The sequence below is a fragment of the Hyperolius riggenbachi genome, chromosome 1 (assembly GCF_040937935.1).
Source record: "Hyperolius riggenbachi isolate aHypRig1 chromosome 1, aHypRig1.pri, whole genome shotgun sequence".
Lineage (NCBI taxonomy): Eukaryota > Metazoa > Chordata > Amphibia > Anura > Hyperoliidae > Hyperolius > Hyperolius riggenbachi.
This window is the reverse complement of record NC_090646.1, coordinates 646,089,406-646,116,217: the sequence shown is the minus strand read 5'-3', so window position 1 is coordinate 646,116,217 and position 26,812 is coordinate 646,089,406. Positions and strand designations below refer to the sequence as shown.

At 46.9% G+C, this 26,812-nt stretch overlaps 1 protein-coding gene across 2 annotated transcripts in view; it reads right to left on the bottom strand.

Annotated features, from left to right (window-relative positions):
* Positions 1–16,906, bottom strand: part of MYO5B (myosin VB) — a 337,992-nt gene extending 321,086 nt beyond the window's left edge. For both annotated transcript variants that reach the window (XM_068251374.1, XM_068251375.1), the window contains exon 1: positions 16,719–16,906. In XM_068251374.1, the coding sequence (XP_068107475.1) occupies positions 16,719–16,745 (27 nt within the window). In that variant the 5' untranslated portion in view covers positions 16,746–16,906. The remainder of the gene's footprint in view (positions 1–16,718) is intronic.
* Positions 16,907–26,812: the final 9,906 nt, after the last annotated feature.

Here is a 26,812-nt window from a genome sequence, read left to right as displayed (position 1 = left end):
CAATTATTTATTTTTATCTGGTAAACAAGTAATAAGGATGCTAACCAGGCAATCCAAAAAGTTAAAAATCACTATTACTATTCTTCTCCATAAAAGATCATTCCCCAGTTTCCTTGACTCTTATTTGGTACATCTGTGTTAAGCTTGGAGGTGTATTCTCCACAGTCAGCATGCAACACATAAGCTGACGTGGAGGAGGTACACACACTAGCACAAGGAAACAGGCTATCCCTAGTATAGTGGAGGGGAGGACTGACTCCAATAGGAGATTGTGGTGCACAGAGCCGGTGCAGATCCGAAAAGCCACAAACAACACTTTCGTAATAACGTCTCAGCGCAAAGTAGCGCTGAGCGCATAAACCAGGACTGAGGAGATCAGGACAGGTAGACAGAATGAACGCTTGCTTAACTAGCCACTACTTAGTGACAGCAAGCGTCCACAATAACACAGACTGGAATGAGGCAGCCAATGCGTTTGCAGCGATGGCGTGCCTCACAAAGACAGGACAGGATAGTCAGGAAATAGCAGGATCAAGATAGATGAACGTAACACAGATAAATATACAATAAGTATGATTTCCTAGCGTATTACAATTACAGCTATCAATGAAACTATTTGTAACGTCTGATTAACATATGTATATATCGGCAATGAACCGATATATGACATAAGCAGGAACTCTGACTAAGACTGGAGTAATACAGGGAACAGGACTCAGAAGGATTCGCTATCTCTTCGCAGAGATGAACGCAATCCACAAACAGGACCAGGAACAGGATAACTAGCTCAGCGTGCTGGAACGCTGACTAACGGAACACAGGATATAAACAGTTCGTGTACGTATATATCAGCGACACTGATGTATCAACGTAACACGAATACAAGGAAAATAATAAACGTGCTAGTATGTGTATATATTGGCGATGAACCAATATATGACACAAGACAAGCAAAGTAACAACTTCTAGAAACAAGAGCAGAACTAGGAGGACTCGCTGACCCCTTCGCAGGAGTCAGCGCAGTCCACACGGACTAGGAACGAGGTGGGGCACGGGCAGAGTAACAGACAGGATCTGAGACTATGGTAGCCCATCAAGCATTGCAGGAAGCAGTTCTTTATACTGAGGTCATCCAATGGGAGCAGACCTGCAGATTCCCACACAAGTGAATGGTAATTAATCACAGGCTGACAGCAGGAAAAGGCAGACAATGATATGCAGCCTGCAGGAAAGGGATTGCCCCTCCATTGCAGCAGACAATGTTTGTTTACACAAAAGCATATTAAACTGTCATTAACTTCAGAGCGACTGCAGATGGAATCAGCAACTAGTTTAAGTGCAAACCAAACTATGCAAGAAAATGCATGTAATGACATCAGAACTGCTTGGGTTACAATACCACTGCAGCCAGCAGTAAACGCTGCAGACATGATCATAACAATCTGCCACACAAAGGAAGTAGCAGGGCATGCTGGGTTCTCTTTTTTCCTTCATTACTTTCCCCTCAGACATAACTAATGCAACCGGATTGGCTGAAGCCTCTTTCCCTCCTGCTTTCTCCTCCCACACATCTGTTCCTCTCTGATTGGCCAATATTTCTCATGCTGAGATAATGCACTTTCTATTGCAGAGCTGGGTGGGAGTGCCTGAAGACTGGGAGGAGGGCGGGCAATGCATACACAATCAGGCAGAGGAGAGTTAGGGCCCGTTCAGACTGCACGCGTTTCCAGCCGCGTTTTGGAAACGCGTACGGGGGGCCGACACGCGGGACATCAGACAGTGCATAGAGTGCACTGTCTGATGTTCACACTGCATGCGTTCCGGACCTGTGCGGCCCGGGAACGCATGCTGCACGCAGATTTTACAAAAACGCGCGGCTGTCCCATTCACTTTTCAGTGATGGCATCAGCCACGCAACGCATACGAACGCGGATGGCGTGCGTTCGTACGCGTTGCGTTCTGCATGCGTGGCCGTCCGCGTTTTGCAGTCTAAACGGGCCCTAAGGGAGGAAATTACATCAGGATTGGCTTTAAAATAGACACAGTTAAGATGGAGAATCCTAAGAACTATTTTCTCTTTTTTTACTATAGAAAAAACACCAAAATCAAAATGTGGACAGTGCAATACATCTGTGATGTAAGTAGAGCAAGTATTTATCTACTTATATATGTGTTTTTTTTCTGAGATAGTATTGTTGACAGCTCCTCTTTAAAAAAAATAATCAATCAATAATAATTTTGCCGGGGTTTCCCCAGGGTTTTCAATTATGCACACACGAACGCACACACACCTTTCTTTGGCACTGGGGATGTATTGAGGTACAGGTTTTGCCCCTAAACTAAACACCAGCAATATTTACAATCTGCGTTCCTGCGCAGCCGCAGTATCAGCTTTCCAATCAGGCTCAGGCAGAAATAGCCAACTCCAAATGGATCCGCTCTACTCGCCAGGGCTGTGGAGTCGGAGTCAAGGAGTCAGAGCAAATTTGGGTACCTGGAGTCAGTGGTTTCATAAACTGAGGAGTCGGAGTCGGATGATTTTTGTACCAAATCCACAACCCTGGTAAGAATTAGACTAAAGGTGGCCACTAACGAACCCATTTCTAGCGAAAAATCGTTCGAGCGATCAGAAATTCTGATCGGAAGTGAACTCGTTCACTACACCATCAAAGAACCAATATTTGCTTCCCATCTATCACAACCAACAAAAAAAATCCCAATTTTGGTTCGACAAAAATCCAATCGGACGACTGTTTTTATAATCGTTTGTAATTGATTGTGTCTATCAATGGAGATTACTTACAACCACACCGAGCAGAATTTCTGGACCTTCTCTGGACCTCCATTGCCTCTCGCAGGGCCCCAAAGAAACCCAACAAGAGCTTGTCAGATTGTAGGCCATGCACGAGCGTGGCCATACTGCTCCTGTACAAGCACGGCCCGTGCATGAGTAGCTCCGTGCTACTGTGCAGGCATGACTGTACTCATGCATGAAAAGAAGCATGGCCCGGATCTTCCAGAGAATCCTGGCGAGTGGCGGCAGGGGCGAGGAGTACACAAAAAGCCTCTGTGGCTTCTCTCCTAGGTAAGTATTTTTTTGATTACCCAAGGTTCAACTTGGGTACACTTTAAACGCAGGCAACTGCTAGGAATACATTATTTGCATTTCACATTGGGCGAAATTACCTTCGCGTTCCCCAACAGATTTTCAATATTGTGAACAGATTGTGCAGGTAAGATCTCATATTACATGGAAGAAGTAAAATTGGCAGATCAAAATTGAATTTGTGTATCAGGCTTCAGGCTAGGTCCACACTTGTCCCCTGCAGAACGGATCCGTTTTTGTAAACAATTTTTTTTTCTCTCCGTTTTGAGAGAAATGGCTATTTTTGCAGGAACGTTTCCAGTCCGTGGAAACGTCCCCAGCCCTTGCCGTGGGGGTGGGGGGCCGCCATGCTGAAGGGGAGAGCAGGCAGGAAAGGGACAGCAGGAGCAGCGGTGGGGAGGGGGGGGTCAGTCCCCCCCTCCCTCATCTGGGCCCCCCCTTCCCCGCTCCCCCTCCAGCTAGTTTCGATAATTTAAAAATCGTTTAAAGTCAATATAATGTAGCAGGCGGCAAGTGGGGAACATACTTCCTTGCGCTCCAAAACTTGCCACATCACTTCCTGTAATGCCGTCCAATGAACATCAGAGGACGGCATTACAGGAAGTGATGTGGCAGCGGTGGGACGCAAGGAAATAAGTTCCCTGCACGCCGCCTGCTACATTATCTTGATTTTAAACGATTTTTAAATGTGAAACTAGCTGGAGAGGTAGCGGGGACGGGGGACCCAGGTAATGGAACCGCTGTTACTCCTGTCCTGGCTGCTATCACCCTTCAGCATGGTGGATCCGTTTCGGTGTCAAAATTTGCCTGTGTAGCGGGAAATCCGTTTTCCCATTGCCTGCCACTACCCCTGCGTGTATCCGGGTCCAGATCCGTTGCGTGAAAATGCAGCAGATACAGACCTTCCGTTCAGGTTTTGAAAACGGGTCCCCGCAAACGCTGACGGATACGTTTTTTTTCTTGGGTGAAGACGGCTATTTTTAACATTAGCATCCGTGGCTCTGTTTTTAATCAGGGCTGAAAAACTGAGCCACGGATACGTTTTCGGACCTAGGGCTTGATTCACAGAAGAGTGCAAACTGTTAGCACGGCTGTTTTCGCGTGAATTTTCGCATTGCGCGTGATCGCGAATTTTTGTGCGAAACGAATGCACATATTCCCGCGAAATCGATATAGTTTTTTTGCGGGAAAATTCGCGTTTGTGCGCGAAAATTTTATCGTTTCACGTGAAAATTTGCGATCGCGCGCAATGCGAAAATTCGCGTGAAAACAGCCGTGCTAACAGTTTGCACTCTTTTGTGAATCAAGCCCCTAGTGTGGACTAGGCCTCAGTTCTAACAGATGCACTGCAGTTCTTTATGCAAGTGGGTGTTGCCCAGACTACTAGGTTGCCAGGTCTGATCTGTCTTTCTGCAGCCAGAGTAGATGAGAGACCTCAGTCACATGACTGCTATATGCACAAGTCTGAACACTTGCTTCATTCATACTCGCCATGCTGCCGTTACTCTTGCTTTTGCCCGTCTGCTCTACAAACATAAAATCTATGCTTCCTGGTACGCTTATCATAATAATGTAAAGAGTTTATAACATACAATTCTACTTGTTTTAAAGGAAGTAAAGTGAGAGGAACTCACTTATATAGAGCCAACAGGTGCTGTGGTCACGTAATGTGCTGTATGGCCTACTGCACACCAGAGCGATTCTGCTGCGGTTTGCGGATCTGCTAGCGGCTTTTGGTGTGCACCAGGCCTTTCTGAAGATTCTGAAGACACTGGACATTTGAAATCGGCGCCGGTAGACTTGGGCGCAGGATACAGCGGTATAAGGCTGATCCTGCTTCTGCACAAGTCCGGGCCGATTTAATTACTATTCCCCCTCCAGGCCGACATGGATAGTAGGGGAATGAAATAATTCGGCTTCCAGCAATTGCTGGAGGCCGAATTATTATGTTTTTAAGCAACCTCGGCTCCGTCTCCTGACAGAGCCGACGTTACTCACTGAGCGTAGCAATAGGAATGATTCCTATTGTAGTCTATGGAGGCGCCGGCTGCGCCCAAATCTAGCAGCGCTGAAAAGCACTGCTCCGTGTATAGGCGAAGCTACAAGCTAGAGGCTGAGGCCATGGGCTACAGATAAGATCTGGTGGTCCCTCTACACCTTATACTGGTGGTGTACTCTCCCTGTACTACATCACCACCTAAGTGTGGCCAATTTATCAACAATGACGACACACCCTAAAGACAATTACAAGAATCTGTGTTGCAATGATAGTCATATGTCCAAGAACAATACACAGCATGTTGCAACATTGTACAATGATATTCCTTTGTGTGCAGCACTGGAGGACAGAAGAGGGTTCTATCAGTAAACATATTACTAGACATCAGTAATATCTGTGCACAAGATCATCTAAGCCAGGCATGGGCAAACTTGGCCCTCCAGCTGTTACGGAACTACAAGTCCCACAATGCATTTGCCTTTATGAGTCATGACTGTGGCTGCAAGACTCCTGCAATGCATTGTGGGAATTGTAGCTCCTTAACAGCTGGAGGGCCAAGCTTGCCTATGCCTGATGTAAGCCCTTTCAGGCTGGGAGCACAATAGGCAGTGCAGAAAACCGTGTGTTTTTACATGGGGACCATAGACTTTTATTAGCGGGGGAAAAAACGCTATCGTTTTCTGCAGGGCTGTGGAGTCGGAGTCGAGGAGTTGGAGCCATTTTGGGTACCAGGAGTCGGTAGTTTTATAAACTGAGGAGTCGGGAGTTGGAGTCAGATGATTTTTGCATGGACTCCACAACCCTGGTTTTCCGCATCTCTAGCGTTTCTGCCTAGTGGGTTCCTAGCCTTAAAGAGAACCTGTAACAAAAAAAAAAAGTTCCCCTTGGGGGTACTCACCTCGGGAGGGGGAAGCCTCAGGGTCCCAATGAGGCTTCCCCCTCCCCTGTGTCTGCAGGCATTCCAGCACTGGCTCCCCCGGCAATCCTCCCTCGACAAGCCTGACAAGCTAAATTTATTTACCTTCGCGGCTCCAGCGGGGGCGCTGTTGCGGCTCTCAGCACGGAGATAAGCGTGAGAGAGATTTCTGTTGGTGGGCTCTGATACCTGCTGCCATGGGTATTAATTTTTAAATTTATTTATATTATATTTTTGAATAAATTCAAATGACTATTTTCTGTTTATTTTTTATTACACCCCTCCCTCCCTCCCTCCATCAGCTGATCACTCTCTCAGCCTCCCCAGGGGACAGCCGAGTGACACGGCTGTCCCCAGTACATGGGTGCCATAGATCGCATTGCTATACTGTCTAGCAGTCTCCTAGCGACGATCGCCGCTGGTAGACTGATGACAGCATGGAGCGCACACCCATGAGCCCAAGAAAAACATGCCCCCAGCAGTTCCCGCCAATTGGCGTTGAGCAGTCCTAGAGCTGCCATCTTGCGACCGCCGATCGGCGTTAGGCGGTCGCAAGGTAGTTAAACAATATCAGTTGCCTGGCAGTCCTGCTGGTCTATGTGGCTGCAGTAGTGTCAGAATCACACCAGAAATAAGCATGCAGATAAACTTGTCAGATCTGACAATAATGTCAGAAACACCTGATCTGCTGCATGCTTGTTCAGGGCCAATTCACACCAGGGCGATTAGCGGGTGATTCCCACTAATCGCCCAAGTGCTAGCGCTTCTTAAAGTGCTAGCGCAATATTAACCCTATGGCAGTGAGGCCTAAGGTGGTAATCCCGGTCTGGCAGCAGGCCAAGTAGGATGCGTGGAAACATACTGCTAAAATAAAATAAATCATGCCGCGTAAAACACGTGGCGGTTATTGCAAAGGATACCAGAACCGAAAGGCTCTGGTAAAAATGGTAGATGCAGTGGGTAGGGGCTGAAAAGTACATACTGGCCGCTCCTCCTGGTCCCCTCCGTCTGCCGCCGTTCTTGCAGTATACATGCCGGTGTCCCGGTGACTTTGCTGACCTTTGCCCCGGACATACTGCGGCACTGTGTGCGCAGTATGTCTTTCCCTCGTCGCTTCTGGCCGGCGCATAGTTACAGCAGTGTTCTCCCCAGGCTCTTTTAGCCGGGTGCTCCACCCGGCTAGTTTTTATGAGCACCCGGCTGTCATCAGCTCACCTCCTCCTATGATGTAAGCAGAGTTGCAAACAGAAGCACCGGCCCTGCATGTTCTCATCTCGCCCCACCCGGCTACTTTTTCATGCCACCCGGCTACTATGTCATGCCACCCGGCTGGAAAGAAATTCTGGGGAGAACACTGTACAGGCTCAGAAGCAAAGTGACACCTCCGTCACCTCTGTGCTGCGTGTGCGCTCCACTAAATCAAGCGTCACATGCTAAGTGGAGTTGCGCTGGAAGCAAGCACTTGGAGTGAGTTCGGAGGGGGGGGCGTTATTTTGCAGGGGGGATTTATTTTCAATATTGGGCATTCTGTTTTTCAGTAGCAGTGACTAAACAATGTAAATACTATTGGGGATGTTTAGTTGTACATAACTGGAGCGGCCAGTATGACAGCTAACATCTCCCCTCAGTAATCAGAAGCCATTGCGTATGGCTCCTGGTCACGTGATCACTATGATCGCTGGAGGATCATAGTGATCACTGTGACAGCTGCGGCAGTAGGGAGGGGAGAAGAGGATCCACTCACCTCCCTGATATTCCCACTAAGATCGGCACTCCCTTCCGCTGTGGCCGGCATTCCCGCTCGCTCTGACGTCAGTGCTGGTTCCCGGCTTGATGACGTCATCAAGCTGCGACCCGGAACTGAGAGTCAGTACGAGCGGGGATGCCGACCAGCGTGGAGGGGTTCACAGCGGCTCATCACTGGAGCCTGGGAGGTGAGTAAAGGGTGCCAGCTACAGGGGGGGCACCTGGCCACACAGGGGCCCAGCAAGACCTAACAGGGATATGGCTGCCTGACCCCCCAAAACGCGCGCACCCCCCATGCAAAAACATCTCGTCCTTATGGGGGGGTTAGGCGGCCAGTCCCCAAAGGGTTAAAAAAACACGCTTCGCCACAGACTTAAATGACTTCCGCCGCAGATCGCCGCATGGCAACGCAAGCAATCGCTCGCGTTACGGTACTTCCGCCGCAGTGCACTGCACGCCATGTGAACTACCCTATAGACTTTCATTGCCCTAGCGTTAGGCTGCGGCAAAATGCCACACCGCGCCAGTGTGAAAGGCCCCTAAATTATACATAGAGAGTGCAGCGCCCATCTATAGTTATTAAAATGTAATCATTAACCTATTTGCCCTATTTAACAAATAATAAAGTTTTCTTTCTGGAATGTATTGAAGTTCTTTTTGGAGGACACTTTGTGGATTGTGCTAAGCTGAGGCACCTGGCAGACCTGAAGACTCCCAGCAACATTAACAGCAGTCTAAAGTCCTGATGATTTCCGTACAGCAGTGAGCAGAGATTGGACATTACTCTCTAAGAGACCAGGAAGTCTCATTCACACATATCACACCTGTATTCTCCTCACATCTATACACAGAAGTGACACACATTTTGCAAGCTTAAAAAGTGAACAAGAGACGAAGCACCCTCATGTATTTTACCATATACTGTATATCAGTGGGAACATTAGAGAAAACACCTACCCTGCTCTCTGCTTCATCCTTCACTGCTCAGCCTGCTTCTCATCAGCCCTGATAAAATCCCCGACAGAGCATTCAGTCTGGCTTTGCTCAGGAATCTTTATAGCCAAGTCTGTCTTCTCTGATGTCTTTTCAAGTCCAAGCCTACCCTCTTCTGGCTCTGCTATAATGACTTGGCTATAATGATTCCTGAGCAAAGCCAGACTGGATGCTTAGTTGGGGACTTAATCAGGGCTGATAACAAGCAGGCTAAGCAGTGAAGGATGAAATAGAGAGCAGGGTAGGTGTTTTCTCCTGTTCTCCTGTCCCCTGTTCCATGAAGCTTTTTGCTCACAGCGCCCCAGACGTTCACCAGGCTGGGAACAAGCGGATCTGAACTGGGCATGCGCAAGTTCTGAACACACACATGCTAAGTGAATGATGACGCTTGCCCATATGTTCTTTCTTTCATGAATTTCCTTTTACTGGGCATGTGTGGGTCAAAAACTCAGACACCCCCAGTTGAAAAGTGTTTGCTTCATGCACAGTGTATTAAAGTGAATAGCCAGTCAAACGCTAGGCTCGGTTCACACTTGATCTGGATCTCCAGCGGCCAACCGGAGAGGACAGTGCAGTTTCTGCTATATTGGTTGATTGGAGTGTGGACAAGGCTGGATTTATACTGTTTCCACTCCTAGGCCAACTTTCTTATGGGTTCCCTTCCTTGTGCAGCCCCCTCTTCCATGGCTGACCTTCATCTACAGCAGCCTCCTTCAGTTCTGTACAGATCCCTTAGGCAACAGCTCCCTATTTCCACGTGTTGCTCCTTATTTGCAGACTCTTCTTCCACATACAGCAATCCCTCTTCCATGTCCAGCCACTCCTTAGCCAGCTGTCGCCCAAGGCCTGGGCCTCTGTGGCCTTCCAGAAATCCACCATTGAGTGTGGAGGCAGATGCGCTTTCACCATGAGCGTCTATGACAAAGGCATTCGCTTGACTTGCAGTTTGGGAGTTTGCATTTCTGTAACCCAGAAGGATCCAGTAGGTCCATTGCAAACTGACATGTGTGAACGGATCCTATTAACATAGGATTTGTTGACATCTATGTTGATTCTGGACCAGCAAAATGAACAAAAAAAAATGTTTGCCATTCTCATGCGAACCAAGTCCTAAAAAAAAGAGTAAAACAGGGGAACAGAAAGGACCCCCGACAGCGAGCAGCACAAAGACTTTCAGGAGTAAGTGAAATAAATTTACTTTATTCCAGCTGCTTTTTATTATATATTAAAATCTTCTAGTGAGCTGCTGGGAACTGTGTGTATGCCTGCAGCACAGACAGCTTCTCAGATTGTTTTTAGTTGTTGATACACACATGTAACAATATTGGAATATAAACAAAGATACTGTTATTTCCAGTCTGGATGCGGATCTCAAGCTGAATGGCCTTTCCATGGCTGAACAAGGTGCTGTTTTTAACTGTTCCAATGACGTTCTACTAACGTTTTTTTTTTCTGGGATAGTAGCTTTAGAGCTGTAAGGAATATTTTAGAGTAGAAATGCTGACTTTTAGACCACTGTAAGTTCATACCCAGGAAATCAAATTTTCATACCACTATTCCCTACATTCCCCCAACTACCTGGGTAGCCTACCACTGTTAAATCCCCCCCCCCCCACCCACACACACACCAATTAACTGCAAAGGTCTTCAACTTCCATGTCGCATGACACCACCATCAAGCTGGATAGCCTTGGAACCTAAGCCACATTCAATTTTCATTGGCCAATCACTGACCAATTTTACTACCTCCATGTATTATGAGGGCCAACAGATTTTGATACTTTGATCAGACTGTGTAGGTAAGCAACATGGAGGTGATAATATTGATCAAAGATTGGCCAATCAAAATTGGATATGTGCACCCTACGAAGTCCACCATTGCTCTATACAATCTTCCCCTGACACTACTGTAAGCACCTAACCTTGGAAACATCAATGGTGCTTCCTTCTCATCGCACATCACTTGAGAAAAACCCTGCCATCAATGTTATGGAGTCAAAATCATCGGGCTCTAACTCCGACTCCTCAGTTTATGAAACCACCGACTCCAACTCAGACTACAGATACCCAAAATTGCTCCGACTCCTCGACTGACTCCACAGCCATTGCAAGGCTATAGAGTAGGTAGAAAAATCACCCAATTCCGACTCCTCAGTTTATGAAACCACCATCTCCGACTCCAGATACCCAAAATGGCTCTGCCTCCGACGCCTCTACTCTGACTCTACTGCCCTGTTTATATTCGGGGCACTAGAATAGGGGAGGAAAACAAGGTAAGGTAGTGAGCAAGCTTTGTGTCTAAACCTTGGTACACACCGTGCAATTTTCACTTCAGATCCTATCAGAGCGAATGATCACATCGACATTCAGATCTGACATCGATCTGATATAGAAAAAAGCTAGCATACAAACATATGCATGTTTTTCCAAATCCCAATCACATTTCTGGTGACTTTTCCGATTGCGTATCGATTAAAAATAAACAGAAAGGACATACACATGGAACAATGGACAGTATTTCGATCAATATTTTCCGGCATGTCCGATCTGCTTCCGACTGAGAAACTGAGATTTTGAGTTTGGGAACGGACGCTGACAATCAGTACGCTGTATATTTTTTTACCCACGTACGATCATTTTCTCGATCGAAAGTAAAAATCCGATCCCATCCTCCAGAGCATTTTGGGAGACGAGGTATATTTTCTACTGGCTTTAGAATTCTCAGAAAGCAAACATTCCACAAAGATCACCTGACAGGACAAAATATTTCCCTGCCTGTGATACATTTCAGAATGTACAGTAAATCGGGATGAATGGGCAAACACTGACTAAATAATTCATTAATAAATGCATATTATAAAAAAAATAAACAATTTTATGAATTAGGTTATTTACACTCCAGTTCCTCCTGAACATGTCTTTGAACATTCCTAGCAGTTCATACAGAAGGGAGAGGGTGTCATTATTATATACCGCTACTGTCAACAACACAGGTTAATCCATCATCATTCATTGATTTCTATCAAAGCAATCAATCTTACAGATCGATTATTCCACAGGAACTTATGATTAATGTACGTCACACACGTTTTAGTGAAACTAATAGTAAATTGACCGAATACAGTAAAAATCTTGTTTGAAAGTTATTTTCTGCCTTTTTGTACGATTACGGTATTCGATTGGAAACAACATCCAACATAATGTGCCCATTAACGGTACAATTTTTTATCATCGATCCGAAAGTTGGATTTTACGAACGTATCTGAGAAGAATCGATAATTACCTTCCGATTACTTATAATTGTAAAAAGTGCGTTGAAAGATCGCATCTGATGAAAAAATGGTACCGTTAAGGAGCACCTATTGTTTAACGGAGGAGGGGGGACAACCAATCAGTCTAAAGCCTTGTATAGATGTACGAGGCATGTTACCCAGCGGGGATCGGGATCCAATCCCTCGGGCAACACTGCAGGACGGAGGCTGTACAGACACATCCCTAGCCGCGGGTCCTGTTGCTAGGCGAGAAGGGAGGAATGACGAAGCGACACGATAGCGCTTGGTCAAGTCAATCCGCCACGGTGATCACCGGATGAGGCAATGGGGATTGCTGTACACCTGCTAGAAAGATTATCAGCAGAAACGGCTGCCTTGGCCAAGTTTCATCCAATATGTGAACACAGCATTCGTTTATGGAAATGCTCCAAATATCTAATGTGCTCAAACAAATCCTATGCAGTGTTCTCCCCAGAATTTTTTTCCAGCCGGGTGGCATGAAATAGTAGCCGGGTGGCATAAAAAAGTAGCCGGGTGGGGCGAGTTGAAAATGCAGGGCAACTCTGCTTACAGCATAGGAGGAGGAGGTGAGAAAGTGAGCCGATGACAGCCGGGTGGTCACCAAATCTAGCTGGGTGGAGCACCCGGCTAAAAGAGCCTGGGGAGAACACTGCCTATGGAACATTCAACTTATCATACACATTCTGCAATTAATAATAATAACAATAACAACAACAATAATAATAATAATAAATCCACCCTAGGAAGTCAGGTAATTTTGCAGCAAAATGGGAATGGTGGAATACAAAAAAATTATACATCCCTGGGGCTTCCTCCAGCCCCCTCCAGGCTGATCACTCCCCGGCCGTCCTCCTGCGCCCCCAGTCAGTGATGGCTAACCTTGGCACTCCAGCTGTGGTGGAACTACAAGTCCCATGAGACTTTGCAATACACTGACAGCTCTAAGCATAACTCGGGGAGGCAGAGGCATGATGGGATTTGTAGTTTTGTCACAGCTGGAGTGCCAAGGTTAGCCATCATTGGCCTAGATCCTCCACAATCAGCTCCCGGTGACGGGAGAGTGGCGTGGGTGCGCGTACAGCCGGCCCACACATACGCTGTATGCCCCAGATTGAAGGGCTTTCGAGGTCGAATTGTGGAGGATCCAGGCAGGGATCCACTGGAGGGGGCTGGAAGAAGCCCCAGGTATATATAATTTTTTTTATACCCCCCATCTAAGGTTTTCTGAGGTTCCAAAATCAATTAAAAAAAAACCTTGTCCTCCTTCCCTTGTCCTCCTGTGCAGCACGGATCCAGCGCTGGCACCCCCAGACAGACCAGACCTTTGGGATCCAGTGCAGGCACAGTACCAGCTTCCCATTGGGCTCCGCCGCAAATAGCTGAGCCTGATCAAGTCTGCTCTACTGCGCAGATGCAGGCGTCTCGAGCCTGCGCAGTACAGCGGACCCGATCGGGCTCGTCTTTATCCTGCGCTGGATCCCAAAGGTAAGTATTGTTGCAAGCTGCAGGCGCTACTGCACTGAGCTTGTCTAGGGATTTGGGGTGGGGGGCAGCGCTGGATTGGGGCTGCACAGGACGGAGGAAACAACATTAGGATCCTGAGGCTTTTCCCTCCCGAGGTAAGTAACCCCCAGGGGCACGTTTTCTCCTTACAGATTCTCTTTAAAGAAAATTAAATTGAAAGGAAAAAAAGTCAGTCAGTTTGGTTAAACTCTATACAATATAACCAGCATATATCCTCGCACTACAGCCTGCTGCCCTCTGGCACACTCTGCAATAATCAACAGAAAGATTTATACAAGTTTTTTATGTATATAAGGCTTGTTGATAGTTGTCATCCTGGAATGTCGGTGGCAGTCTTGTGTGTGACCGCAGATTGTCACCGCGTTACTGTGCAAGCCAATAATACAAGCAGAGGTGCCCAGTCAAGACTTGTGTGTCCCATCAATCTGCAGAAGTGCCAGCAGTGCAGGCCTGGCAGCAGTCTGGTGACACAGGGACATTCATATTCAAATCAAGGCAAGCCACTTCCTAGGAGCTATTAAACATGACACTGGTAGTACAGGTAACTCCAGTCCTAGGGCAGTGCAGACAAATGTCACACATACAACGCTACAGCCTGGATGTGACCCATGGGTGACAGTCATGTGTCTATGTCACCTGCACAGTGTCCCCAGCAGTGACCAGTATGACTGGGCACAGTGTCCCCTGCAGAGACCAGTATGACTGGGCACAGTGTCCCCAGCAGAGACCAGTATGACTGGGCACAGTGTCCCCTGCAGAGACCAGTATGACTGGGCGCAGTGTGCCCCGCAGTGACCAGTATGACTGGGCACAGTGTCCCCAGCAGAGACCAGTATGACTGGGCACAGTGTCCCCAGCAGAGACCAGTATGACTGGGCACAGTGTCCCCTGCAGGGACCAGTATGACTGGGCACAGTGTCCCCCGCAGAGACCAGTATGACTGGGCACAGTGTCCCCCGCAGGGACCAGTATGACTGGGCACAGTGTCCCCCGCAGGGACCAGTATGACTGGGCACAGTGTTCTCTGCAGAGACCAGTATGACTGGGCACAGTGTCCACAGCAGAGACCAGTATGACTGGGCACAGTGTCCCCTACAGTGACCAGTATGACTGGGCACAGTGTCCCCTGCAGAGACCAGTATGACTGGGCACAGTGTCCCCTGCATAGACCAGTATGACTGGGCACAGTGTCCCCCGCAGGGACCAGTATGACTGGGCACAGTGTTCCCTGCAGAGACCAGTATGACTGGGAACAGTGTCCACAGCAGAGACCAGTATGACTGGGCACAGTGTCCCCAACAGTGACCAGTATGACTGGGCACAGTGTCCCCTGCAGAGACCAGTATGACTGGGCACAGTGTCCCCTGCAGAGACCAGTATGACCGGGCACAGTGTCCCCTGCAGTGACCAGTATGACTGGGCACAGTGTTCCCTGCAGTGACCAGTATGACTGAGCACAGTGTCCCCAGCAGAGACCAGTATGACTGGGCACAGTGTCCCCCGCAGTGACCAGTATGACTGGGCACAGTGTCCCCTGCAGAGACCAGTATGACTGGGCACAGTGTCCCCAGCAGAGACCAGTATGACTGGGCACAGTGTCCCCTGCAGAGACCAGTATGACTGGGCACAGTGTCCCCTGCAGAGACCAGTATGACTGGGCACAGTGTCCCCAGCAGAGACCAGTATGACTGGGCACAGTGTCCCCCGCAGTGACCAGTATGACTGGGCACAGTGTCCCCAGCAGAGACCAGTATGACTGGGCACAGTGTCCCCTGCAGTGACCAGGATGACTGGGCACAGTGTCCCCAGCAGAGACCAGTATGATTGGGCACAGTGTCCCCAGCAGAGACCAGTATGACTGGGCACAGTGTCCCCTGCAGTGACCAGTATGACTGGGCACAGTGTCCCCTGCAGAGACCAGTATGACTGGGCACAGTGTCCCCTGCAGAGACCAGTATGACTGGGCACAGTGTCCCCTGCAGAGACCAGTATGACTGGGCACAGTGTCCCCTGCAGTGACCAGTATGATTGGGCACAGTGTCCCCTGCCGTGACCAGTATGACAGGGCACAGTGTCCCCAGCAGAGACCAGTATGACTGAGCACAGTGTCCCCTGCAGTGACCAGTATGACTGGGCACAGTGTCCCCTGCAGTGACCAGTATGACTGGGCACAGTGTCCCCAGCAGAGACCAGTATGACTGGGCACAGTGTCCCCCGCAGAGACCAGTATGACTGGGCACAGTGTCCCCTGCAGAGACCAGTATGACTGGGCACAGTGTCCCCTGCAGAGACCAGTATGACTGGGCACAGTGTCCCCTGCAGTGACCAGTATGACTGGGCACAGTGTCTCCAGCAGAGACCAGTATGACTGGGCACAGTGTCCCCAGCAGAGACCAGTATGACTGGGCACAGTGTTCCCTGCAGAGACCAGTATGATTGGGCACAGTGTCCCCTGCAGAGACCAGTATTACCGTGCACAGTGTCCCCTGCAGAGACCAGTATTACCGGGCACAGTGTCCCCTGCAGAGACCAGTATGACTGGGCACAGTGTCCCCTGCAGAGACCAGTATGACTGGACACAGTGTCCCCTGCAGAGACCAGTATGACTGGGCACAGTGTCCCCCGCATTGACCAGTATGACTGGGCACAGTGTCCCCTGCAGTGACCAGTATAGAAGTCACACATGTAGTGTCCCCAGCAGTGACCAGTCTAGAGATCACACACACATACACAATATCAGCAGCAGTGACCAGTATAGAGACCATACATAGTGTCCCAGCAGTGACAGTATAGGGATCACACATGTAGTGTCCCCAGCATAGAGATTACACATATACAGAGTCCCCAGTATAGAGATCACACATGTAAAGGGTCCCCAGTATAGAGATCACACATGTACAGAGTCCCCAGCATAGAGATCACACATGTACAGAGTCCCCAGCAGTGACCAGTATAGAGATCACACTGTATAGTTTTCCCAGCAGTGACCAGTATAGAGATCACATCACACACATAGTAACCCCAGCATAGAGATCACAGTGTCCCCGCACAGCCAGTAATGTCAGCACGGATCACCTGTACAATAACAACACGCAGTCACAAAGTTGCAGTTGGCAGTACAGCGGCGGGAGTGAGACTCACCCGGACGTAGAGATCATACACCGACATGGTGCGGCCACAGCGGCTCCCCGGGGATCTGTTCTGTATATCCCGCCAGCGGCAGAGAGTCCCCGGGATCCCGGCTGCTGCTTCTCCCCCTCCGCTCGCTGCACCTCGCCGCTCCCCGCACAGCTCTGCCTGCTCTGCCCAGCACAGGTAGCCGGGGAGGCGGGGCGCCGACACTAGCGCACACCCCCTGCTCTGCTCTGCACTGCACTTATATACACACTGCTGCCTGTACACTACACACTATACACAATCTCTGCTCTGGTCTGCACTGCTCTACTATAGACACACTGCTCTGATCTGCACTGCACTTTACTTATATATATATACACACACACTGCTGTACGTACACACTATACACACCCCCTGCTCTGATCTGCATTTCTATACACACACTGCTCTGATCTGCACTATGCTGTACTGTATACACACTGCTGTACACTACTATACACACTCCCTGCTCTGCACTGCACTTATATATACACACACACACTGCTGTACACTACACATTATACACATCCCCTGCTCTGATCTGCACTGCACTTCTATACACACTGCTGCCTGTACACTACTATACACACTCCCTGCTCTGCACTGCACTGCTCTACTATATACACACTGCTGTTCACACTCCCTGCTCTGCACATATATATATATATATATATATATATATATATATATATATATATATATATATATATATATATATATATATATATATATATATATATATATATACACTGCTGTACACTACTATACACACTCCCTGGCTGCTCTGATCTGCACTGCACTTCTATATAAACACTGCTGTACACTACTATACACACTCCCTACTCTGCTCTGCACTGCACTGCACTTCTATATACACACTGCTGTACACTACTATACACATTCCCTGGCTGCTCTGATCTGCACTGCACTTCTATATATTCTATATAAACACTGCTGTACACTACTATACACACTCCCTGGCTGCTCTGATCTGCACTGCACTTCTATATACACACTGCTGTACACTGCTATTCACACTCCCTGCTCTGCTCTGCACTGCACTTCTATATACACACTGCTATACACTACTATTCACACTCCCTGCTCTGCTCTGCTCTGCACTGCACTTCTATATACACACTGCCATACACTACTATACACACTCCCTACTCTGCTCTGCACTTCTATATAAACACTGCTATACACTACTATTCACACTCCCTGCTCTGCTCTGCACTGCACTTCTATATACACACTGCCATACACTACTATACACACGCTCTGCTCTGCACTGCACTTCTATATACACACTGCTATACACTACTATTCACACTCCCTGCTCTGCTCTGCACTGCACTTCTATATACACACTGCCATACACTACTATACACACTCCCTACTCTGCTCTGCACTGCACTTCTATATACACACTGCCATACACTACTATACACACTCCCTACTCTGCTCTGCACTGCACTTCTATATACACACTGCAGTACACTACTATACACACTCCCTGGTCTGCACTGCACTTCTATATACACACTGCCATACACTACTATACACACTCCCTACTCTGCTCTGCACTGCACTTCTATATACACACTGCTGTACACTACTATACACAATCCCTACTCTGCTCTGCACTGCACTTCTATATACACACTGCCATACACTACTATACACACTCCCTACTCTGCTGTAATCTACTATACACACACTGCTGTCCTACACACTATACACACACACTGATGTACACAATACACACACTACTATACACACTCCCTGCTCTGCACTACACTGCTGTACCCCCTGCCTCACACACTGCTGTACTATATACACACACTACTGCTGTACACTACTGTACACACTCCCTGCTCTGCACTACACTGTTCTCCTGTGTACACACACACACTGCTGTACAATACACTCTCCCTGCACTACACTACACTGCTGTACTCTCTACGCTACACACTGCTGTACTAATATATACACAATGCTGTTCTATTACACACACTGCTGTACACTACTGTACATACTCCCTGCACTACACTATGCTGTACTGTACACACTCCCTGCACTACACACTATACACACACTGCTGTACTATACACACTCCCTGCAGTACATTGTGCTATATTATACTATACACACCACTATACACCCTCCCTGCTCTGCACTATACTGTACACTGCTGCACACTACACACAAACAATCCCTGCACTACATTATTACACTATACTGCTGCACTATATTGTACACATTACTACACACACTCTCTGCACTACGCTGCTGTTCACGATTGCACACACTGATATACACTCGCTGCATCTTTGGCCATGTATGAACAGTTTTCCACAACCACTTGTAGAAATTTAGATCATAATTAGGCAGCACATGCCCAGAATAGCATAATCTAGCAAGCATGCCCCCAAAATAACATAATGAGACAGCCATGAGCTCCTGATTAAGTTAGCATCTTCTCAAAAACAAAACTGAGCAGCATGACTCACAAACAACAGAATTCAGCAGCTGGATTTAGTGTCTCCCTTAGCCCTGGTTCACACTTGCGTTGGAGTGACAAACGAGTCCGTGGAAATGGATCTGATATTCACCGGTCGATCATTTCTGTTTTGCTGCATCTGTTCCGTTACTCTAGACCCCCCCCCCCCCCCCCCAAAAAAAGTGGATTCTGCTGGATAGAACGGTTGTCGGTACGTTTCTTTACTAGTGTGAAGAAGCATTACGTTTTGTCATTCCCTGCATTGCAGGGCTTCAGGATCCGTTTTCCGTTCCGCTGGGCTCAGTGGTCCAGAAAAATTGGTGCTGCAGGAAACTTGTGTTCCATTCAGCGGATCGTGTGGAATGGATCCGTTTGACCGGACAGATGTGAACAGATCCATAGGTTAACATTGGATCTTTTCGCATCCGTTAGGATCCGTTCTGATCTGCGAACAGAATGTTGTGAACCGGGCTTTAGTGTTTTTAATATAAGAATTCTTTTTTTTATTTTTTTTAAAGGTCTCAACAAATACACTGCTACTTGATGGAACCTCTCCCGGACCCTTTCCAATCAGGATGCAGGAGAGGGAGTGACCAAACTGACACGCTGCTCCCCTTCACTTGTAGCAAATTAAGGAGGTGTGGTTTGATGCGAAAGGGGTGGGGTTTGCACAGGGAAGACCTCCAGTCCATTGCACACGTAAAGTCGCAGCACTGGTTACATGACTGACGCTACTGTCAGGAAAAGGTAGGTACTTGTGAGCTTTTTTCAAGGTTAAAGGGGCACTATGGCAAAAAAATGTAAAATATGTGCAAACATAAACAAATAAGAAGAATGTTTTTTTCCAGAGTAAAATGAACCATAAATTACTTTTCTCCTATGTTGCTGTCACTTAACGTAGGTAGTAGAAATCTGACAGAAGTGACAGGTTTTGGACTAGTCCATCTCTTCGTAGGGGATTCTCAGCAAAGCTTTTATTTTGTATATATTCCCTAAAAAGGATTTAAAGGGGCACTACAGCGAAAAACACTACAATTTAAAATTTGTGAAAACATATACAAATAAGTACATTTTTTTCCAGAGTAAAATGAGCCATAAATTACTTTTCTCCTATGTTGCTGTCACTTACAGTAGGCAGTAGAAATCTGACAGAAGTGACAGGTTTTGGACTAGTCCATCTCTTCATAGGGGATTCTCAGCAAGGTTTTTATTCCTTATAAAGATATCCCCTAAAAAGGAATTAAACAATGATGCTGGCCAGCTTCCCTGCTTGCTACAGTTTTTTTTTGTCAGTGGGACAGAGCAACTGCCATTCACTAAGTGCTTTTGAAAATCAAGAAATCCCTGAGAATCCCCCCATGAAGAGATGGACTAGTACAAAACCTGTCACTTCTGTCAGATTTCTACTACCTACTGTAAGTGACAGCAGCATAGGAGAAAAGTAATTTATGGCTCATTTTACTCTGGAAAAACTGTACTTCTTATTTGTATATGTTTGCACATATTTTAAATTGTACAGTTTTGCGCCATAGTGTCCCTTTAATTCTTACATTATAACACAAATGCAAGGAGACGGCTACGCAATGAAAAGTATGGCTGGAGAGAGTAGTGTAGCACTAGCACATACAGTATGCAAAACATGGCCACCTGCACACCTTGCAATGACATGGTCTTGTATGGGTCTTCTGATGGAGCTTTCTGTAGCTTGCAGTGCCATCTAGTGCTGTCAGTAGTGTATTACATTCCATAAGCATTTCTGTCTTTCCAAAGTTACCGAGTACCCAGCCAGCAGGCTCATGGTGAACCAGAAGCAGTAGTGTGTAAGGGGGCTACAATGGACCAAAAAGCCCTCTTAATGTAATGTTATGGAAAACAAAAGTTTGCCTTCTTAAAACAGCAGGTTTTAGCAATTATTTAGGCTGGAGTGAGCGTATGAAGTCTACCACAATGCATCACTGGTGAATGTGCAAATCATCCCTTTGTTGTCCCTTTAAGCTAGCCACACCTCCAGAACGGCTGGAATGCAATGACGTGTCAGCTTGTTAATTGTACAGAGCCACAATAATACAACATGCATTAGGTTTTTGCATTTGGATTAATGTGGCTCTATGAGGTAGGACTTGACACATGCAGAGGTCCAGACTACCCTGCAAGCACATGGTAAAACAGAACTCCTAGGAGTGCGTGTGGGGCTTTCAAAACTAAGACCTCTTTCAGACGGACGGCTGAACTGCACGCTTGAGGACCAGTTTAGGCCCCTTGTACACTTGGTGTGATGTGATTTGGAACGATCACGCCGTAGCCCAAACTAAAAGGCGGGGCATACTTTCAGTGGACTTCCGGGATTACAGTGGAGGTTGGAGGGTACAGTGTGTTACCCTGCTCTGCCTGTCACACCACAACACACCACCATAAGTGTGATGGCCCCATAGGGCTGTTAATTCTTATTTGACAAGGGACACAACACAGTAAGTATACCGCTTGCCGGGCACAGAGTTTTAGAAAGCGCCCAAAAAGAGTACAGTAGAGTCTCGATCAACCTGTAGAGCAGCTCGCTCTAGTGATGGCTTGTACTGATCATGCGAAATTACTAAATAATGCCCAATGATGTTGATCCAGGGATGTTATCTGATTGCCATCTGGAGTTGGGAAGGATTTTTTTCTCCCTTTTGGGGCTAATTGGACCATGCCTTGTAAGGGTTTTTCGCCTTCCTCTGGATCAACAGGGATATGTGAGGGAGCAGGCTGGTGTTGTACTTTGTTCTCTGGTTGAACTCGATGGACGTATGTCTTTTTTCAACCCAAATAACTATGTAACTATGAAAGGGGACACTCACTTAGGACAGAAGGGGATACACAGGGGGCACATGGAGGACACATAAGGGACACAGGAGGACACATGGGGACACAGGAGGAAACACAAAGGACACATGGGTGACACAGGAGGACACCATTTGGGGGAGAACATGTACAAGCCGCTCCTGGAACATGGACACAGCAGGCTTAGTGTGTGTATATATATATATATATATATATATATATATATATATATATATATATATATATATATATATATATATATATATACACCCATGGTTTTTGCCCTACAAACCTGGGTGCATTTTATTCTGGAGCATCTTACACTGTGGCAAATACTGTAAATATGACAGCCTCCCTATCACTTTTGTCTCATGTGCATTTTTAAGTGTTAAAATACAGTAATTGAAAGTACTGTATATTAACCATGGGGGAGCCATGGAGCACAGCAGAGCCCACAAACGGGTGTATTTTTCTCAGCGGCAGCGCGGGCCATCTCGGCACAGGGTGAAGCCGAAAAATGAATCCCCCTGCTCCTGCACAAACTCCGGGCCTGAGCTGATTACTATTCCTCCTCCGAGTTGGAGCAACTTGGGGCGGTATGCGTAATTTGGACACCAGCTATTGCTTTTTTTTTTCTTTTTTTACAAATTTGTGCGGTGCCTGGCTGAAAGTCTGAGCGCCAAAATCAGGCTATTTATTTACTAATTAGACCACTGCAGCTTTAAGGGCTCGCTGCAGGGCTGTACAACTCAGCACACAAGTTATTCACCACCCCCACCCCGACCCTTTTTCTGCCCACCAACAGAGCTTTCTGTTGGTGGTCTGTGATCGCTGGTGCAGTGTTTTTTTTATTTATTTATATATATATTTTTAAATAAATGTCTTATTCATTTATTTTTTCCACCCTCCCTCCTCCCGCCAGCCAATGACAGCGATCGGCTGTCAGAGGCTTCAGCCTATGAGGAAGCCTATGACAGCGGATCGCTCCTGTGGGTCTCAGGGGGACAGCTGTGTCACACGGCTGTCCCCAGTACAGTGCTGCCGTAGATCGCAGCGCTTTACAGTGTTAATAGACTGGGATTTCGCTGTCTAACAGTCTCCTAGCGGCGATCGCCACTGGGAGGCTGATGACGGAATTGAGCTCCGTCATTCAAGCGGGGATGCGCAATCCCCTGCAATCTCCACCCCCAGTTGGCGTAGAGTGGTCTTGGGGCTGCCACCGCGTTTACGCCAATTGGCGTGGATCGGTCAGAAAGAAGTTAAAGGAAACCTGGGACATGAATTATTGGTATACTTATACTTGCCTGGGGCTTCCTCCAGCCCTATGAGGTGCGTGGGGTCCCTTCCCGTCCTCCATTGTCTTGTTATCCCCCCGTAATCTGTGCTATTCTGCGCATGTGCAGCTCGGCCCCACATGCACCCCTGTTGCGCTACCACAGAACGCCAGGGTGCGCATGCGTAGAAGCGCACAACTGGCCACGACTGGCCAGGTTACCAGGGGAGGATAACAAGGGAACACAGAGCGGAGGGGGAGGGAGCCCAGACACCTCATAGGGCTGAAGGAAGTACCAGGTAGGTATAAAAACACTTTTTTAAATTTATTTTTACAATTCAATAAATACACTATTAACCCCGTCTCAGGTTTCCTTTAAGAATCCATACTGTAAAATTCTTACAATAAAAAGCATACCATTCTATTCATTATGTTCTCCTGGGCCCCTCTGTGCTGTTTCTGCCACTCCCTGCTGCGATCCTGGATTGTAATTGCCAGTTTTAGGCAGTGTTTACAAACAAAAGACATGGCATGTGATAGGCTGAGAGGAGCTCAGTGTGTGAGTCATACAGAGCCTGCAGGGGGCATGTAGAGGGTGTGTATAGCTTCCATCCTATCACAAGGAGTGCCTGAGCCCGACAAAGCCGTCAGAGGAAAGAAGATTAGATTATATAACAGAGATAATACAGCCACTGTGCAACTAGGAAAGGCTGCAGTAAGACAGATCACATTAGAACAGGTATAGGAACTTATAGGATAGAAGAAATAAGGGTGAACATTTTGTTACAGAGTCTCTTTAAGTTTAGTATTAAAAAAAAAAGCGAGTTTCTCACTTTGGGCCCTGGCATGAGACCATAATCACACAAATGATAATTTAGTAACCTTACAGCAACAGTCAGCCACGAATTTCCATGTGACAGAGGAAAGGCCTAGCATTTTTCCACTGTAGAGCAAAGAAACCTTCAGTCCAGTGTTCAAGATTGCTAATGTTATTCTGACTTGGGATCTCTAGAGATGCCTCAGTTACTCTATCTTTAAAGAGAAACTCCGACCAAGAATTGAACTTTACCCCAATCAGTAGCTGATATCCCTTTTACATGACAAATCTATTCCTTTTCACAAACAGACCATCAGTGGGCGCTGTATGGCTGATATTGTGGTGAAATCCCTCCCACAAGAAACAAGAAAAGTACGTACTCCTGGCAGTTTCCTGTCTGTGAACCCTGCTGCATTGTGGGAAATAGCTGTTTAAAGCTATTTCCAACTGCCAAAAAAGCATGCAGCAGCTACATCAGCTGCCAACAGTAAAAATGTCACCATGTAATAAATGTCAGAATGTAAATCAGGGATTTAAAATATTTGACAATGGGCAGACACTGACTAAATCATTTATACATAATTATTGTAAAAATGAATCACTTTTTTTAACTTTATTTTCACTGGAGTTCCTCTTTAAACTGTAATAAAGCTCACCAAATAATAAGCAGAGTAAAAGTAACGGTGTAGAGCAACTGATGACCAACTTTCCAGCAGGTCGGAGGGATGGGTAATGTAGTGACATCATCACAGTTTGCACAGCACTATCAGCCTGTAGGGGCGTGTCTGAGACCTGACTCAATGCACACAACAGTCCTGTAAAAAACAGTGGTCTCTCCAGGCTTAATACATTGCTGAAAGTACTACCCTCTGCTCTCTCAATTTAATTATACAGATGAAATCAGTAATTCAAAATGTAACATATCTTTGTCTGAAATTGTGTGTCTTGATGTTGGTTTTTTTGCTTGTTTAGCGCTGAGCTGAAGGAGAGGCTGCCCGCAGTCTGCAGCAAGGTGAATGAATTGCATGCAGACTTGCTATGAATCTGAGATGATTGCCTGAGGTGTGTGACTTTGAGGAAACAGAAGCTCCTTTATCTCTGGGAACCGCCAGTGACGATCTCAGCTTTCAGCATCAATGTCCTACAAAGAGGCCATTGACTCTTCAGTGTGCCACGGCAGTTAGGGCTGGTTTCCACTATGCTTTCTGCATCCAGTCTTCCGTACCGCGGACAGCCACAGGTTGCGGAAGTCCGGTGCGGCTGTCACTCACTGGCGGGTGGAATTGTATGCGTGCTGCAGAAATCTGCAGCATGCAATTCATATTTTCCCCGCAGCGTGCCACATCGCACCGTAATAGCAGTATGGCACAACCACCTTTAAAATGCAGAGCCATTGCAGTAAATTGCAGTACAAATTCATAATTAGTGAAAAAAGGGCCCAGAGTCACTCCTGTATGTAATGCAAGTATAATACCCAAGTATGTTTCTTACTGAGGCATGCTAAAACCCCATCTGCACATGCTCAGTCCTTCTCATATCCCTCCACCAGCTTGTCGGTATTTATCCCATAGGGGCAGGTTTAAAGGCAGGTTAGTGTTAGGAGTGCTAGGATAGTTCAGGAGTGGAGAAGGGGAGTAGAGGATAGCTAGGGCCACCTAGGTATTCTCTTCATCTATCTAGTAAGTAGTACAACCTGATAAAGTATAGATCGGGTAGTACAATCCAACAAAGTAAAGGACTGGACCGACACATCACAGGTCCTCTTCCCTCCGCGTCATGCAGCCAATCACCTTGAGGTTCCAGTCTCTGCATGTCATGTGACATGCATCGAGAGCCGCATGGTGATTGGCTTTAGGGGCGGGGGAGGGGGTTGGGATCAGCTGCTCTGAAGAGGACCTGTCCTGCCGCCAGGTGCAGGTAACGCCCCATTGCTCCCAATAAATATTGGGAGAAGTAGCTGACAGATCTTGGGGAGGCATACTGTAGTTACACCCCTGAAAAAAAACAATACAGTTTTAAAAGAGTTTTTCATGTTTATCCATTGGCTTCAGTGCTAAAAAAATGCAATTAAAAACTTTATCTTTTTAATCTCATTTGATTAGCAACATATGAAATTGTACAAATACAATTCAAAATGTTGTCATCTCCGCTTGTGGGTGTGACTGCTAAGGTTTTGTGAGTGGATGTGGAATATGACATACATCAGGTGTAATTAGTCAACTGTGTTTGTGATTCTGTGAAAGGAGGACATTGTAACATATTTTTGGAATGCCCGGAGGACGGAGGAAACCATGTTAAGAAAGGGGACATGACATCTGGTCGCCCCCATATAGGAGGAGAGAGAGGTGCTTTTCTCCTGTAGGACCCAAAGCGTCTCAGATCAGTACATAGTGATGTGTACAGGAGGAAAAGTTATGTGATCATAAATGTTAGACTAAAAAGGTGGCTTTTCAGTTTTGATTTAAACGCCTCCAGGGTTGGAGCGGTCTTGATTGGATGTGGCAAGGCGTTCCAAAGGGTAGTGGCAGCATGATTGAAGTCTCTGACTTCAAAGGTTTTTAAGTTGGACTCTGGCTGTGGTCAAGGTATATTAGATCCTGTTGATCTGAGTCTGTGGGAGGTGTCATACAGTTGCAACCAGGGCCGGATTTTCCATAAGGCACTGT